Here is an 18,654-nt window from a genome sequence, read left to right as displayed (position 1 = left end):
TCACGAAAGAAAGTAAAGGAAAGACTTTCTCAAAAAAACTGGTATATATTACCAACAGACGTGAACTACAAGAGATTTTAAAGGAAGTTCTTCAGGCAGAAGGGATGTGATACCACTCTAAACTTGTAATTACAAAGCAATTAGTGCTGAAAATATAATAAATGAAGATATATTACAATCTATTTTGAATTGCTGTGAATAATAGTTGACTAATCAATAATACTAACAATGCACTGGGTGTTAAGCATATGTGAAAATAATATGTAGGCCAACGATAGCACAAATGATAAGAAATATAACTTGAAGGTAGACCGTGATTAAAGATATTGATATATACTTTAAACCCTTAGGCAATTTTTAAATTTAAAAATATTAAAAGGAGATGTAAATAATAAGCCAACAGTAGAGACAAAAATAAATCATAAAAAAACCTATCAACCCAAAAGAAGTCAGAAAAGGGGGGAAAGTATAGATGGGACAAAAAGTAAGATGGTTATACTAAATGTAAGTTTCCTAAGCATGCCAATTAAGACATTATTAGAGTGGATAAAAAAGCAAGCACCAAGTACAGTGTCTATAAGAAACCCACTCTAAATAAAAAGGCAAAGGTAAAAAGTTAAAGGATGGAAAAAGACACACTATGCAAATGCTAATCAGATGAAAGCTGAATGGCTATAGTAATAGCAGACAAACAGAACGAGGAATATTACTAAAGATAACAAGGAACATTATATAACGATAAAGGGGACAGTTCTCTAAGTAGATATAACAATTCTAAATATGTGTATAACTAAAAGCAGAGCTTCAAAATATACTAAACAATTCAATATCCTGTGACAAATCATAATAGAAACGAATATAAAAAAGATCGTGTATATATATGTATAACTGAATCACTTTGCTGTACAGCAGAAATTAACACAACATTGTAAATCAACTATACAATTAAAAAAAATACATGAAGCAAAAGCCGACAGAACTGAAAGAAGAAATAGACAAATCACTTAGAGACTTCATTCCTTTCTCAGTAATTAATTGAACAGGCTGAGAGAATATCAGCTCAGATATAGAACACCTGAACAACATTATTGGTCATCTTCACCTAACTGACATTTACAGAACCCTCAACCTAACAACAGAAAACAAATACTCAAGTGCACATGGAACATTCACCAAGACTAATTACATGTTGGCTGTAAATCAAAACAATTTAAAAGAATTCAAAGGATATAAAGTACATGCTCCAATAATAACAGAACCAAACTAGAAATAACAGAAGGCTAGCTGGAAAATATCCAAATATTTGGAAATTAAAAATATACTTCTATAAATATAGTCAACTTCTCTTTGACTAAAGGGCAAAAGCACAGATAAAGACAATGGAGCACAGACATTTTTTTCAACAAATGATGCTGGAACAACTAGGAGTCCACATGCAAAAAACTGAGTCGAGACACAGACCTTACACCCTTCACAAAAAATAACTCAAAAATGGATCACAGACCTAAATGCAAAATGCAAAACTACAAAATTCCTAGAATATAATATAGGAGGAAATCTAGATGACCCTGGGTTTGGCAATGACTTTTTAGATGAAACACTGAAGGCACAATCCATGAAAGAAAAAAAATCAATAAGCTGGATTTCATTAAACACTGTCAAGAAATTGATAAGACAAGCCATAGACTGTGAGGCAATATTTACAAAAGAGACATCTGATAAAAGACTGTTATCCAAAATACACAAAGAACTCTTAAAATTCACCAATAAGAAAACAATCTGATTAAAAAATATACCAGAAACCTTAACAGACACCTCCTCAAAGGAGATACAGAGATGGTAGTTAAGTATATGAAAAGTTGTTCCACATCATATGTCATCAGGGAAATGCAAATTAAAACAACAATGAGATACCACTACACACCTATTAGAGTGACCAAAATCCAGAATACTGACAACACCAAATGCTGACAGGGATATAGAACAACAGAAACTCTCATTCATCACTGGTGGGAATGCAAAAATGGTACATGCACTCTGGAAGACAGTTTGGTGGTTTCTTACAAAACTAAACATACTCTTACCATACAATCTAGCAATTGCACTCCTCGGTATTTACCCAAAGGGACTGGAAATTTATGTCCACACAAAAACCTGCACATGTTTATAACAGCTTTATTCATAATTGCCCAAACTTGGAAGCAACCAAAATGTCCTTTAGTAGATGAATGGGTAAATAAACTGTGGTATATCCAGACAATGGGATATTATTCAGTGCTAAAAAGAAAAGAAATGAGCTATTAAGTCATGAAAAGACATGGAGGAACTTTAAATGCATAATGCTAAATGAAAGAAGCCAATCTGAGAAGGCTACATACTGTATAATTCCATCTGTATGACATTTCAGATAAGGCAAAACTGTGGAGAAAGTAAAAAGATCAGTGGTCGCCCGGGGCTGGGGTGGTGGGGGAAGGGATGAAGAGGCCAAGCACAGGGGATTTTTAGGGCAGTGAAACTACTCTGTATGATACTATAATGGTAGATACACATTATATATGTTTTTTCAAATCCCAAGAAAGTATAACATCAACAATGAACACGAATATAATTTGGGTGACAATGATGTGTCAACGTAGGTTATAACAAATGTGCCACTCTGGTGGGGGACGTTGATAATGGGGGAAACTGTGCATGTGTGGGGCAGGGGATATACGGGAAATCTCTTTACTTTAGGGTCAGTTTTGCTGTGAATCTAAAACTGCTCTAAAAGATAAAGTCTGTTGAAAACAAAATAAGTAAAAATAAATAAATAACAACAACAAGAGAAAAGAACTGTGTCGGGCTGAGCTAGGAGTGAGCAGGGACATGGGAAGGGAAGGCAGACAGAAGAGGGGAGAGAAGGGAAGAGAACCCATGGACATGTACACCAGAAACCGTGCACTGAATTTGATAACATTTTCAGCCGGTCCAGCCTCTGGATGTTCAATGGGCCCATCAGTGTTTCTGGAATGATTTCATGTAGTTAGACTGAATTGTTTAAACAAGTAAACAGATCTATAAATATTATTTTACTGGGGAAAACAAACTAATCTGCAAGGTGTTTATCCTGTTATATTTTATACATCTTGGTCCATTATGAAACACCATAAGGACTTTCGACCAATTTAAAAATCAGTGCCACTGAGGGGTTTTTATCTTTCTTTTTAAAAAATAAACTTGATTTATTTAATATCAAAGGTTTCCTTACTCTGAGAGTATGTCTTTTTTATGTTGTGTTTATAAAATGATGATTTTTTTTTTTTTTTTTTTTTTTTGTGGTACGCAGGCCTCTCACTGTTGTGGCCTCTCCCATTGTGGAGCACAGGCTCCGGACGCGCAGGCTCAGTGGCCATGGCTCATGGGCCCAGCCGCTCCACAGCACGTGGGATCTTCCCGGACCAGGGCACGAACCCGGGTCCCCTGCATCGGCAGGCGGACTCTCAACCACTGCGCCACCAGGGAAGCCCAAAATGATGGTGATTTTAAAAGATGCCCTTACCTGGCAATCTTATGTTGGAACCATTAGAGGTTTTTTTCCTGTTGTTTGACAATCTCAGTGTTTGATGAATAAAAATTGATATGTGATTTAAAAAAAGAAGAAACTGGTCTTTCCTAACCTACTACAAATATCCTTTTTTTGAGTCAAGTAGACAAAGAAAACAAGAAGCAAGCACGTCAGGTGACAGAAAGTGTATATTAACTAGGTCACTACCCTCACAAAACATCACTCTCTGGTCCCCATACCTGAGTGCTGGTAGCAATGGCCAGATCTCTGAGCACGAAAGACACCAGTTATATCTTGGCAAAGAAACGGCAGGATGGGGTAGCTAGACTTGCTATCTTTGGCCATGGAAAGAGAATCTGGGGACAGTTATAGGAGGCTCCAATGATGAAGGAGTTCCCCTGAAAGAATTCTTGGCCTAAAACTGTATCCTGACACTCTTCAATTAAAAATAGACTTATCCAATTTGACATGGGTTTATTTTTAGATCATATCAGAAGTGAAAGTAAGTCCATAAAGCAGTGGGATCAGACAACTCTGCCTCCTGTCTGGTTGACAATAGTTAACCAGCCTCCTTCCTGAAGTCATGCAAAATCAGTAGGTTACGAAGTTGCATGTGCTGCTGATCTAGAGCGATGCTATTGATATAATTTACTCTGGCCTAGTTAGTAAAATTGCAACAAGCTGGCTTTGTTTTAGAAAGCAGCCTACAGAGAAAGTAATCCAAATCCTTTCATGTCTGATGAAACACTGTGGAGTCCATAGTTACTACATGCTACAGAGACAATAATAATAATATTTTTAAGTCTTACTACTGATTGAATGCCCAGGCTGGGTGATTAGCATGTATAGTCTAATGCACAAAACAAACCTGTAAAGCAAACATCATACCCATATAATAGAGATGGATCTAGAGACTCATAAAGGTTATGTCACTCAAGCATTCCAACTCAAGTTTGACTGACCGCCAAGATTTTGCTATTCCTTTATACTGTGCTGCCTTTCAGCCAGACTGAAGGGAGTGGACATAGATTTAAGAGTACTGGCAGACAGATCACCTGAATAATAAACATTCTGAAGTCATTTTACATTAAGAAATGCAGGGAATTCCCTGGCAGTCCAGTGGTCTGCACTCTGTGCTTCCACTGCCGTGGGCCCAGGTTCAATCCTAGATGATGATGATGATTAGTGATGATAATAGCAGCTCACATTTACTAAGCACTTGCTGTGTGCTGGGTAGTCTTCTAAAAGCTTTGCATGTAATTAACCATTTTGGTCCTTACAACGACCTTACAAAGCAGGTATGATTGGTATTCCCATTTCATAGGACTGTAATATAGGTAAGGAAACTGAGGCAGAGAAAAATTAAGTAACCTGCCTAGTAAGTGATGGAGCCAGACATTCTGGCTTCAGATCCCACATTTTTAATCGCTATACTAGGAATCACATATGAGAATTACGAAAGACAAGAATTTTAATCTGGGTAGGAGTTGAATCCCTAAGGTCCCTTCCAACACGGTGATCCTCAGTACCTTGGATAGAGGTCCAAGTAGAACTGTCCTAATACTTCTCCCGTAGCTTTATCTTTCACAGTGTAAAGTGTAACACTCTTGTGCCAAACATGAGCATCTGTCACTTGCTCAAATGAAAGTCCCAACAGCTCCTGGTAGATGTTCAGTAGGCCTTCAGTGACCACTTCAATTGGGAAGTATTCCTTGAGGATCTCTTGGTCTACAGAGTACTTGAGTTCTTCCGTCTGAGTCATGTAGTAATACAGATCCCAGGCATTGATTTTCCCATCGTATTCAAGACCTCTCTCTTCACATTCCTTTTTCTTCAAATTCAAAATAAACTCTCGTTCTGCTTCACCCAAGGGTTTTAATTTCTGGCTTAAATCATCTGTGAGGAGAGGGAAAAGTTGGCAATCCATTGCTCTTGGAAGCAAGCATATTCATACATACCACCAGTATTTCAGCATTGTGCTTCCTCCTTTGTCACACTCAATACAGATACGTCAGGAAAAAAGAAGGAAGGAAGGGGAGAGGAAGGGAGGGAGGGAGAGAGGAAAGCAGGCTTTATTAAGACAGCACTGTTGTTCTCTTCAGGGTAATTTATTTTATGGCTCCTCACCCTTCTTCTTTTTTTTTTTTTTTGCACCACCCAAATCAGGCCACAACTTCCTTACATCATCAACAAAGCTGAAGTTTATCTCAGAGAACTCTGCCTTAAGAACATTATAATTCAGGGAATGAAGCGATAGTGAAACTAAACTCATGTACGTGATTATTCTTCAATGAGGTTAGGCTCCTCAGAGACCTAGGGAAAACAAATCAGGTGTGACCTGAGGTCAGAATTACTGAAAACTGCTCATCGCCTTTGAGAGCCATGGGTTTAGTTAATCACTACCCCATTCCTATGAAGAAGGTCTATTTGGACATGGCAATTCTACTTTTTAGAGGGATACTGCAATTTAACGCTGTGGTCAGTTTTTGACTATTGCACTGTATTTGGCTAAAGGAGTATGCTTTTATTATGTATTTATTTTCCACAATTTGCTACATATGTGGATAAAAAGCATTGCTTCTGTAAGGGGCATCCCCATAGTGCGAGGTGAAGGCAGCAGCTTGAGGAGTGCTGTGAAACAAAAAGAGGAAAATCATGGAAGATATAGAGAGATGTAATTCTGATTAGAGAGAAAACTGCTTTTAAAAAATTAAGTTAATGAGGTATTATTAAGGAAAATTTTCAGTATACACAGTTACCACTAAAGGAAACATTCTCACCAAACCTATTAACTCCCCAAGCCAATCTCTTGTATACAATACATCAGAACAGATGGCAATTACTGGTTCACATCTCCGTTGTTTCCGCTCAGCGGAAAATTCATTGAGTAAAGAACCTTGTCTTAGCCCTTTCTATAGTCCAACTGTGTAGCATGCACACTAATACAGGGCAGTTATTTCATAAATGTCTCATGAATGAATAAATGAATTATATAATAATGAATAGCTACTATTTGTGCAACACCTGCTACATGTCATATGTGACATCAGCATATACATTAATAATTCAAGGTATGGCCATAGAGAACACAGAGGACTAAAGGGCAGGCTGCATGCTGATTTTGACACATTATTAATCATCTCCAACTTTAAGCTAACAAAATTATACACTAACTGTTAAAGGTGAATAAACTCTGAAAGGGGTCAATGAGAAAGTTAAAAAATAAATCATACTCTGGTAAACTCTGATTAGAGAAGATTAAAACAAAAATTAGTATCTTTACAATGGTTATGTTATTCAACCATTTTCACTAAAATGAAAGAGAAAACCAGAGTGACTTGGAATAGTGACACTGAGATTGAGAGGGGTAAGGGTGATAGGGTGCTACTGACTAAATGTCATGGACATAAGCTCTATGGTTTTAAAAAGATTAATGAAAAAGTGACTTTAAATGAACGTGAAGATAGTTATTAGATAACAGTTTTGATGCATATTATTTTATATTCTTTTATGTATTAACAAGTGGCTTCTGGAATATAAAATATTTTTTTGCTTCTATATGCTCTATTTTCATTTATATGCTGTCAGCTTATTTCATACAACAGACTAATCCTCTCTCTGTAGGTCCCTAGACATCTTCTTAGAAATTAATATAAAAATCCCCGTCAAGATACAAATAGAATGAAGCAAGGACCATAATAGTAATATAAGCAATGAGCAACTCTTAGGGCCAAGCACAGTATCTAACATATAGTAGGTGACCAATAAATTTCTCTTGCACGAATGAAAAGCAGAATGTTCTCAAGGGCATATTAAGTTCTGAGGCTGTCTGTCAAGTTGGTTCTATGCAGCAAAACAGTCACAGAAAAAGAGAAATGGCAATATACAAGGGATTAAGAAAAGAAGACTAACCTAGAAAGGCTGTTACGTGGCCTGTACTCTTCGCAGTGTTCATTTCAAGGACAAAGTCAGCATGTGTGCTATAGCCGAGCAGTTTGGCTACTTTGGCCCGCAGTGGGAGTAGCTGATGCAGGATTATGGTGTTTTCCTGGTAATAGACAACAATAGTAAAAACCAAAATACACGGTAATCAGAGGAGAGAGGGGGAAGATGGCGGAAGGGTAAGACGCGGAGATCACCTTCCTCCCCACAGATACATCAGAAATACATCTACACGTGGAACAACTCCTACAGAACACCTACTGAACGCTGGCAGAAGACCTCAGACCTCACAAAAGACAAGAAACTCCCCACGTACCTGGGTAGGGCAAAAGAACAAAAGAAAAAACAGAGCCAAAAGAATAGGGACGGGACCTGCACCAGTGGGAGGGAGCTGTGGAGGAAAGGTTTCCACACACTAGAAGCCCCTTCGCGGGTGGAGACTGCGGGTGGCGGAGAGGGGAAGCTACGGAGCTGCGGAGGAGAGCGCAGCCACAGGGGTGCGGAGGGCAAAGCGGAGACATTCCCGCACAGAGGATCGGTGCCGACCAGCACTAACCAGCCCGAGAGGCTTGTCTGCTCACCCGCCAGGGCGGGCGCGTCTGGGAGCTGAGGCTCGGGCTTCGGTCGGATCGCAGGAGAGGACTGGCGGCATCAACACAGCCTGTACGGGGTTAGTGCGCCACGGCTAGCCGGGAGGGAGTCCGGGGAAAAGTCTGGACCTGCCGAAGAGGCAAGAGACTTTTACTTCCCTCTGTTTCCTGGTGCGCGAAGAGAGGGGATTAAGAGCACTGCTTAAAGGAGCTCCAGAGACAGACGAGAGCCGCAGCTAACAGCGCGGACCCCAGAGACGGGCATGAGACGAGCTAAGGCTGCTGCTGCCACCACCAAGAAGACTGTGTGCGAGCACAGGTCACTCTCCACACCTCCCGTCCGGGGAGCCTGTGCAGCCCGCCACTGCCAGTGTCCTGGGATACAGGGACAATTTCCCCAGGAGAACGCACGGCGCGCCTCAGGCTGGTACAACGTCACGCTGGCCTCTGCCGCCGCAGGCTCGCAGGCTCGTCCCGCACTCCGTACCCACCCCTCCTCCCGGCCTGAGTGAGCCAGAGCCCCCAAATCAATTGCTCCTTTAACCCCGTCCTGTCTGAGCGAAGAACTGACGCACTCCGGCGACCTACACGCAGAGGCAGGGCCAAATCCAAAGCTGAACCCCGGGAGCTGTGTGAACAAAGAAGAAAAAGGGAAATCTCTCCCAGCAGCCTCAGGAGCAGCGGATTAAATCTCCACAATCAACTTGAGGTACCCTGCATCTGTGGAATACCTGAATAGACAACGAATCAAGATTATTTTTTCCCCTTTTCCTCTTTTTGTGAGTGTGTATGTGTATGCTTCTGTGTGAGATTTTCTCTGTATAGCTTTGCTTTCACCATTTGTCCTAGGGTTCTATCCGTCCGATTTTCTTTTGTGTTTTTTTACTTAAAAATTTTTTTATTAATAATTATTTTTTTATTTTAATAACTTTATTTTCTTTTCTTTTATCCTCTTCCTTTCTTTCTACTTTTCCTCCCTTTTATTCTAAGCCGTGTGGATAAAGGCTCTTGGTGCTGCAGCCAGGAGTCAGTGCTGTGCCTCTGAGGTGGGAGAGCCAACTTCAGGACACTGGTCCACAAGAGATCTCCCAGCTCCACATAATATCAAATGGTGAAAATCTCCCAGAGATCTCCATCTCAACACCAACACCCAGCTTCACTCAACGACCAGCAAGCTACAGTGATGGACACCCTATGCCTAACAACTAGCAAGACAGGAACACAACCCCAACCATTAGCAGAGAGGCTGCCTAAAATCATAATAAGTGCATAGACACTCCAAAACACACCACCAGATGTGGGCCTGCCCACCAGGAAGACAAGATCCAGCCTCATCCACCAGAACACAGGCACTAGTCCGCTCCACCAGGAAGCCGACACAACCCACTGAACCAACTTTCGCCACTGGGGACTGACACCAAAAACAACAGGGGGCTTCCCTGGTGGTGCAGTGGTTGAGAGTCCACCTGCTGATCCAGGGGACACGGGTTTGTTTCCCCGTCCGGGAAGATTCCACATGCCGCAGAGTGGCTGGGCCCGGGAGCCATGGCCGCTGAGCCTGCGTGTCCGGAGCCTGTGCTCAGCAATGGGAGAGGCCACAGCAGTGAGGGGCCCGCATACCACAAAAAAACCCCAAAAACCAAAAAACAAAAACGGGAACTAGAACCTGCAGCCTGCAAAAAGGAGACCCCAAATGCAGTAAGATAGGCAAAATGAGAAGACAGGAAAACACACAGCAGATGAAGGAGCAAGATAAAAACCCACCAGACCTAACAAATGAAGAGGAAATAAGCAGTCTACCTGAAAAAGAATTCAGAATAATGATAGTAAAGATGATCCAAAATCTTGGACATAGAATAGACAAAATGCAAGAAACATTTAACAAGGACCTAGAAGAACTAAAGATGAAACAAGCAATGATAGACAACACAATAAATGAAATTAAAAATACTCTAGAAGGGATCAATAGCAGAATAACTGAGGCAGAAGAACGGATAAGTGACTTGGAAGATAAAATAGTGGAAATAACTACTGCAGAGCAGAATAACGAAAAAAGAATGAAAAGAACTGAGGACAGTCTCAGAGACGTCTGGGACAACAATAAATGCACCAACATTCAAATTATAGGGGTTCCAGAAGAAGAACAGAAAAAGAAACAGACTGAGAAAATATTTGAAGAGATTATAGTTGAAAACTTCCCTAATATGGGAAAGGAAAAAGTTAATCAAGTCCAGGAAGCACAGAAGAGTCCCATACAGGATAAATCCAAGGAGAAACATATCAAGACACATATTAATCAAACTGTCAAAAATTAAATACAAAGAAAACATATTAAAAGTAGCACGGGAAAAACAACAAATAACACACAAGGGAATCCCCATAAGGTTAACAGCTGATCTTTCAGCAGAAACTCTGCAAGACAGAATGTACTGGCAGGACACATTTAAAGTGATGAAGGAGAAAAACCTACAACCAAGATCACTATACCCAGCAAGGATCTCTTTCAGATTTGATGGAGAAATTAAAACCTTTACAGGGCTTCCCAGGTGGCGCAGTGGTTGAGAGTCTGCCTGCCGATGCAGGGGACACGGGTTCGTGCCCCGGTATGGGAAGATCCCACGTGCCGCGGAGTGGCTGGGCCTGTGAGCCATGGCCGCTGAGCCTGCGCGTCCGGAGCCTGTGCTCCGCAATGGGCGAGGCCACAGCGGTGAGAGGCCTGTGTACTGCAAAAAAAAAAAAAAAAAAAAACCTTCTCTAGGCAAGAAACACAAGAGAAGGAAAAGCCCTAAAATAAAAAACCCAAAACAGTTAAGAAAATGGTAACAGGAACAGACATATCGATAATTACCTTAAATGTAAATGGACTAAATGCTCCCACCAAAAGACACAGATTGGCTGAATGGATACAAAAACAAGACCCATATATATGCTGTCTACAAGAGACCCACTTCAGACCTAGAGACACTTACACACTGAAAGTAAGGGGATGGAAAAAGATATTCCATGCAAATGTAAACCAAAAGAAAGCTGGAGTAGCAATTCTCATATCAGACAAAATAGACTTTAAAATAAAGACTCTTAGAAGAGACAAAGAAGGACACTACATAATGATCAAGGGATCGATCCAAGAAGAAGATATAACAATTGTAAATATTTATGCACCCAACATAGGAGCACCTCAATACATAAGGCAAATACTAACAGCCAGAAAAGGGGAAATCGACAGTAATACATTCATAGTAGGGGACTTTAACACCCCACTTTCACCAATGGACAGATCATCCAAAATGAAAATAAATAAGGAAACACAAGCTTTAAATGATACATTAAACAAGATGGACTTAATTGATATTTATAGGACATTCCATCCCAAAACAACAGAATACACCTTGTTCTCAAGTGCTCATGGAACATTCTCCAGGATAGATTATATCTTAGGTCACAAATCAAGCCTTGGTAAATTTAAGAAAATTGAAATCGTATCAAGTATCTTTTCCGACCACAACGCTATGAGACTAGATATCAATTACAGGAAAAGATCTGTAAAAAATACAAACACATGGAGGCTAAACAATACACTACTTAATAATGAAGTGATCACTGAAGAAATCGAAGAGGAAATCAAAAAATACCTAAAAACAAACGACAGTGGAGACACGACAACACAAAACCTATGGGATGCAGCAAAAGCAGTTCTAAGAGGGAAGTTTATAGCAATACAATCCTACCTTAAGAAACAGGAAACATCTCGAATCAACAACCTAACCTTGCACCTAAAACAATTAGAGAAAGAAGAACAAAACGCCCCCAAAGTTAGCAGCAGGAAAGAAATCATAAAGAGCAGATCAGAAATAAATGAAAAAGAAATGAAGGAAACGATAGCAAAGATCATTAAAATTAAAAGCTGGTTCTTTGAGAAGATAAACAAAATTGATAAACCATTAGCCAGACTCATCAAGAAAAAAAGAGAGAAGACTCAAATAAATAGAATTAGAAATGAAAAAGGAGAAGTAACAACTGACACTGCAGAAATACAAAAGATCATGAGAGATTACTACAAGCAACTCTATGCCAATAAAATGGACAACCTGGCAGAAATGGACAAATTCTTAGAAATGCACAACCTGCCAAGACTGAATCAGGAAGAAATGGAAAATATGAACAGACCAATCACAAGCACTGAAATTGAAACTGTGATTAAAAATCTTCCAACAAACAAAAGCCCAGGACCAGATGGCTTCACAGGCGAATTCTATCAAACATTTAGAGAAGAGCTAAAAACTATCCTTCTCAAACTCTTCCAAAATACAGCAGAGGGAGGAACACTCCCAAACTTATTCTACGAGGCCACTATCACCCTGATACCAAAACCAGACAAGGATGTCACAAAGAAAGAAAAGTACAGGCCGATATCACTGATGAACATAGATGCAAAAATCCTCAACAAAATACTAGCAAACAGAATCCAACAGCACATTAAAAGGATCATACACCATGATCAAGTGGGGTTTATTCCAGGAATGCAAGGATTCTTCAATATACGCAAATCAATCAACATGATACACCGTATTAACAAATTGAGGTAGAAAAACCATATGGTCATCTCAATAGATGCAGAGAAAGCTTTCGACAAAATTCAACACCCATTTATGATAAAAACCCTGCAGAAAGTAGGCATAGAGGGAACTTTCCTCAACATAATAAAGGCCATATATGACAAACCCACAGGCAACATCGTCCTCAATGGTGAAAAAGTGAAAGCATTTCCACTAAGATCAGGAACAAGTCAAGGTTCCCCACTCTCACCACTCTTATTCAACACAGTTTTGCAAGTTTTAGCCACAGCAATCAGAGAAGAAAAGGAAATAAAAGGAATACAAATCAGAAAAGGAGAAGTAAAGCTGTCACTGTTTGCAGATGATATGATACTATACATAGAGAATCCTAAAGATGCTACCAGAAAACTACTAGAGCTAATCAATGAATTTGGTAAAGTAGCAGGATAGAAAATTAATGCACAGAAATCTGTGGCATTCCTATACATTAATGATGAAAAATCTGAAAGTGAAATCAAGAAAACACTCCCATTTACCATTGCAACAAAAAGAATAAAATATCTAGGAATAAACCTACCTAAAGAGACGAAAGACCTGTATGCAGAAAATTATAAGACACTGATGAAGGAAATTAAGGATGATACAAATAGATGGAGAGATATACCATGTTCTTGGATTGTAAGAATCAACATTGTGAAAATGACTCTACTACTCAAAGCAATCTACAGATTCAATGCAATCCCTATCAAACGACCACTGGCCTTTTTCACGGGACTAGAACAAAAAATTTCACAATTTGTATGGAAACACAAAAGACCCCGAATAGCCAAAGCAATCTTGAGAACGAAAAGCAGAGCTGGAGGAATCAGGCTCCCTGACTTCAGACTATACTACAAAGCTACAGTAATCAAGACAGTATGGTACTGGCACAAAAACAGAAAGATAGATCAATGGAACAGCATAGAAAGCCCAGAGATAAACCCACGCACATATGGTCACCTTATCTTTGATAAAGGAGGCAGGAATGTACAGTGGAGAAAGGACAGCCTCTTCAATAAGTGGTGCTGGGAAAACTGGACAGGTACATGTAATAGTATGAGATTAGATCACTCCCTAACACCAGACACAAAAATGAGCTCAGAATGGATTAAAGACCTAAATGTAAGGCCAGAAACTATCAAACTCTTAGAGGAAAACATAGGCAGAACACTCTATGACATAAATCACAGCAAGATCCTTTTTGACCCACCTCCTAGAGAAATGGAAATAAAAACAGAAATAAACAAATGGGACCTAATGAAACTTCAAAGCTTTTGCACAGCAAAGGAAACCATAAACAAGACTAAAAGACAACCCTCAGAATGGGAGAAAATATTTGCAAATGAAGGAACTGACAAAGGATTAATCTCCAAAATATACAAGCAGCTCATGCAGCTCAACAACAAAAAAACAAACAACCCAATCCAAAAATGGGCAGAAGACCTAAATAGACATTTCTCCAAAGAAAATATACAGACTGCTAACAAACACATGAAAGAATGCTCAACATCATTAATCGTTTGAGAAAGGCAAATCAAAACTACAATGAGAAATCATCTCACACCAGTCAAAATGGCCATCGTCAAAAAATCTAGAAATAATAAATGCTGGAGAGGGTGTGCAGAAAAGGGAACCCTCTTGCACTGCTGGTGGGAATGTGAATTGGTACAGCCACTATGGAGAACAGTATGGAGGTTCCTTAAAAAACTACAAATAGGACTACCATATGACCCAGGAATCCCACTACTGGGCATATACCCTGAGAAAACCATAATTCAAAAAGAGTCATGTACCAAAATGTTCATTGCAGCTCTATTTACAATAGCCCAGAGATGGAAACAATCTAAGTGTCCATCATGGGATGAATGGATAAAGATGTGGCACATATATACAATGGAATATTACTCAGCCATAAGAAGAAACGAAATTGAGCTATTTGTAATGAGGTGGTTGGACCTAGAGTCTGTCATACAGAGTGAAGTAAGTCAGAAAGAGAAAGACAAATACCGTATGCTAACACATATATATGGAATTTAAGGGGAAAAAATGTCATGAAGAACCTAGGGGTAAGACAGGAATAAAGACACAGACCTACTAGAGAATGAACTTGAGGATATGGGGGGGGGAAGGGTAAGCTGTGACAAAGCGAGAGAGAGGCATGGACATATATACACTACCAAACGTAAGATAGATAGCTAGTGGGAAGCAGCCGCATAGCACAGGGAGATGAGCTCGGTGCTTTGTGACCATCTAGAGCAGTGGGTTAGGGAGGGTGGGAGGGAGGGAGATGCAAGAGGGAAGAGATATGGGAACATATGTATATGTATAACTGATTCACTTTGTTATAAAGCAGAAACTAACACACCATTGTAAAGGAATTATGCTCCAATAAAGATTAAAAAAAAAAAACCAAAATAAAGGTTAATACTTAACTGGATCCAAAGCACTAAAAAGAAGAGTTTCTACATTACTTTCAGGGTGGTAAAACTGTGAAATATTTTTAGACCATCTCAACTTCTACTAAATTATTCCATTTCAGTGTTGCAGACTGTTTTCTGGATTCATGATCCAATTTTATTTCTGAAATAATTGACTTTTTAAGTCTCAGGAGATAGCTATGAGGGTCTTAACAAAATTTTAGGTACTGTTAAATTTGAGTAAAAACATATTCTTTTTTTTTTTAACATCGTTATTGGAGTATAATTGGTTTACAATGGTATGTTAGTTTTTGGTTTATAACAAAGTGAATCAGCTATACATATACATATATCCCCATATCTCTTCCCTCTTGCATCTCCCTCCGTCCCACCCTCCCTATCCCACCCCTCTAGGTGGTCACAAAGCACTGAGCTGATCTCCCTGTGCTATGCGGCTGCTTCCCACTAGCTATCAGTTTTGCATTTGGTAGTGTATATACGTCCATGCCACTCTCTCACTTTGTCCCATCTTACCCTTCCCCCTCCCCGTGTCCTCAAGTTCGTTCTCTAGTAGGTCTGCATCTTTATTCTCGTCCTGCCCCTAAAAACATATTCTTAAGGACTATACTGATTCCACATTTAGTCTCGTCAATACTGCACCAAATATTGGTACTTAAAATTTTTCTTTTATTGTGGTAAAATATACATAATACAAAATTTACCAGTTTAACTTTGCACCCATAAGTATGGCTATTTAAAAAAAAGGATGGACTTCCCTGGTGGCACAGTGGATAAGAATCCGCCTGCCAATGGAGGGGACACGGGTTCGAGCCCTAGTCTGGGAAGATCCCACGTGCCGCAGAGCAACTAAGCCCGTGTGCCACAACTACTAAGCCTGTGCTCTAGAGCCCACGAGCCACAACTACTGAGCCTGCGTGCCACAACTACTGAAGCCTGCACACTTAGAGCCTGTGCTCCACAACAAGAGAGGCCAGCGCACCGCAACAAAGAGTAGCTCCTGCTCGACACAAGTAGAGAAAAGCCCATGTGCAGCAATGAAGACCCAATGTAGCCAAAAATAAATAAATAAAATTTTTTAAAAAATAAAAAAAAGAGAAATAATAAAGTGAGGATGTGGAAAATTTGGAATGTTTATATCTGATGAGAGTGTAAAATGGTACAGCTGCTGTAGAAAACAGTATTATGATTTCTCAAAAAATTAAACATAGAATTACCATATGATCCAGAAATTCCACTTCTGGGTATACATCCCAAAGAAATGGACACAGAGACTCAAACAGGTATTTGCATACCCATGTTCACTGCAGCATTATTCATAATAGCTAAATGGTAGAAGCAACCTAAATGTCCATCAATGGATGAATGGATAAAGAAGATGTGATATATACATACAATGGAATATTATCCAGCCTTAAAAGGGAAAGAAATTTTGACACATGCGAAATTATGGATAAACCTAGAAGACATTATGCTACGTGAAATAAGCCAGTCACAAAAGGAGAACTACTATATGGATTCTACTTACATGAGGTTCTTAGATTAGTAAAATTTACAGAGACAGAGAGTAGAATGATGTATGCCAGGGGCTGGGGCTGGGGGGATGGGGAGTTAGTGTTTAATGGGTACAGAGTTTCAGCTGGGAAAGATGAAAAAGCTCTGGAGATGTATGGTGGCGATGGCTGCACAACAATGTGAATACACTTAACGCCACAGAACTCTATGCTTAAAAATGTTTTAGGGATTTTGCTCAAATTATTACAAACATTTTATATATTTTATTTGTATTAAAATGCAAATAATGATATTGCTTGATTGTTTTCTTAACAATAAAGGAAAAAATAATCTCCTAGAGGAAGTAAATAAACATTGAGGTCAAAGAAAAACTACGATTAAATCATCCAATTATTTACAGACATGCTTCTAAGGAAGATCACACTCTGAGGTCAGAGTACCAGGGTTCAAAATTTGGCTCCACCATGTACTAGTTGTCTAATTATTGGCAAGTCCCTTAATCTTCCTAAGCCTCAGTTTTCTCATCTGCAAGACGTAGATAATAAAAGTAGCTACATCATAGGGTGATCATGCAGATTAAGTGAGAATATAAGTAAAATGCATAGAAAAACGCCTGGCACAAGAGCAAACACCATATAATTATGTTATTATTATTTTAAAACGAGAATGGAAACATGGATATGAGAAACACATAATACAATTCTCCAAGTTCTAAAGTTAAGTAGTTTGAGTCTTTCAAACTAGTCTTGGCCCCGTTCTTCAGTTTCCCTAGACCTTCTCCCTAGACTGCCAATTTTTTCCTAATATCAATTCCCCCATTCTTCCTTTCAGTAACAGAATTCTCTGAGTTTTTGCTGGACACACAGTCTCCTGACTACCTTTCCTAGCCTTTCTTAAAGCTAGCTGTGGCCATGTGATACACAATGGGACAACAGAATACGAATGAGGTGATAAGTGAAATTTCTGGGTCATCTCTTTATAGATGCTTGTCTTGCTAGCTGTGAACTGAAGATGAGAACAATGACCTTGGAAGCCACATACTAAGGACAGCAGAGCTGTCTTCCAGCTCTGGACCCCTCACCTCTGTACTGTTAGTTGCAAGAGAAATAAACCTTAAAAAAAAGTGTAGTAAAACATACCTAACACAAAATATACCATTTTAGCCCATTTTTAAGTGTACAATTCAATGGCACCAATTATAATCTACACTGTTGTGCAACCATTACCACTGTTTCCAAGACTTTTCTAACACCCTAAACAGAAACTTGGTAACCATTAAGCAATAATTCCCCAGTCTCCCAGCCCCTGGTATCCACTAATCCTTTCTGAAGAAAAATAACTTTTAGCTTATTTGAGTCACTGTGCTTTTGGTTGACCTTGCACATTTTATTTAACCTGAAACCTAATACCCACAGAGACTAATAGTAGGAATAGGGTGCTGCTATAACCAAAATGAAAAATGTACAGGAATGGAAGGTGAGGACACAGATGCTGTCAAGCGGGAAGCTGGTAATCCTCATGATATCATGGATAACATTTGTTAAAATTGTTGCTCGCCATAACTTGGAAGGCAGGCCAGTCACCTACTGAGTCTTAGCTCTAGGGTAATTGTTTGGGAAAACTAATAATGTTGGTGTCTGTTTGTTGGTATTTGTTGCTTTTGGAAAGATTGATTACATGAGAGACAGCTCAAGTGAGCTGTCAGTTTGCAAAGATGGAGGGAAAAGAGTTCTGCTAAGAGAGCTTCTGCCTGTGGCCCCTGATGTGGGGCTTCAGGTGACTGGAAAAGGTAATTGCTCTGTTCTCCAGAGACCAGGAGAGAAGACTGCCACTCAGAGTTACTGAACTGTGAAGATTAGTGTGAGGGTGCTGCCTTCTTCCTCAAGTCTACTGTTGCGGGGGGCCCTGAAGCAGACCCCATTAAACTGAAGAACAGCAGGATGGACACCATACAGGAGCCCGTATATAAGAAAAGATATGGTGGATTTGAGGACTATGACGGAAAGCGGTATTTGGGTGTTGTTATTTTAACA

At 39.6% G+C, this 18,654-nt stretch overlaps 1 protein-coding gene across 1 annotated transcript in view; it reads right to left on the bottom strand.

Moving 5' to 3' along the window:
- NLN (neurolysin) overlaps positions 1 to 18,654 on the bottom strand; it is a 100,393-nt gene that overhangs the window by 26,145 nt on the left and 55,594 nt on the right. The window contains exons 7-8 of the mRNA XM_065875324.1: positions 7,457 to 7,592; positions 5,074 to 5,440 (exon numbers count right to left, since the gene is read on the bottom strand). Of these exons, the coding sequence (XP_065731396.1) occupies positions 5,074 to 5,440; positions 7,457 to 7,592 (503 nt within the window). The remainder of the gene's footprint in view (positions 1 to 5,073; positions 5,441 to 7,456; positions 7,593 to 18,654) is intronic.

This window comes from Phocoena phocoena, chromosome 3 (genome assembly GCF_963924675.1).
Source record: "Phocoena phocoena chromosome 3, mPhoPho1.1, whole genome shotgun sequence".
Lineage (NCBI taxonomy): Eukaryota > Metazoa > Chordata > Mammalia > Artiodactyla > Phocoenidae > Phocoena > Phocoena phocoena.
The sequence above is the reverse complement of the archived record's forward strand: the minus strand, read 5'-3'. Positions and strand labels throughout refer to the sequence as shown.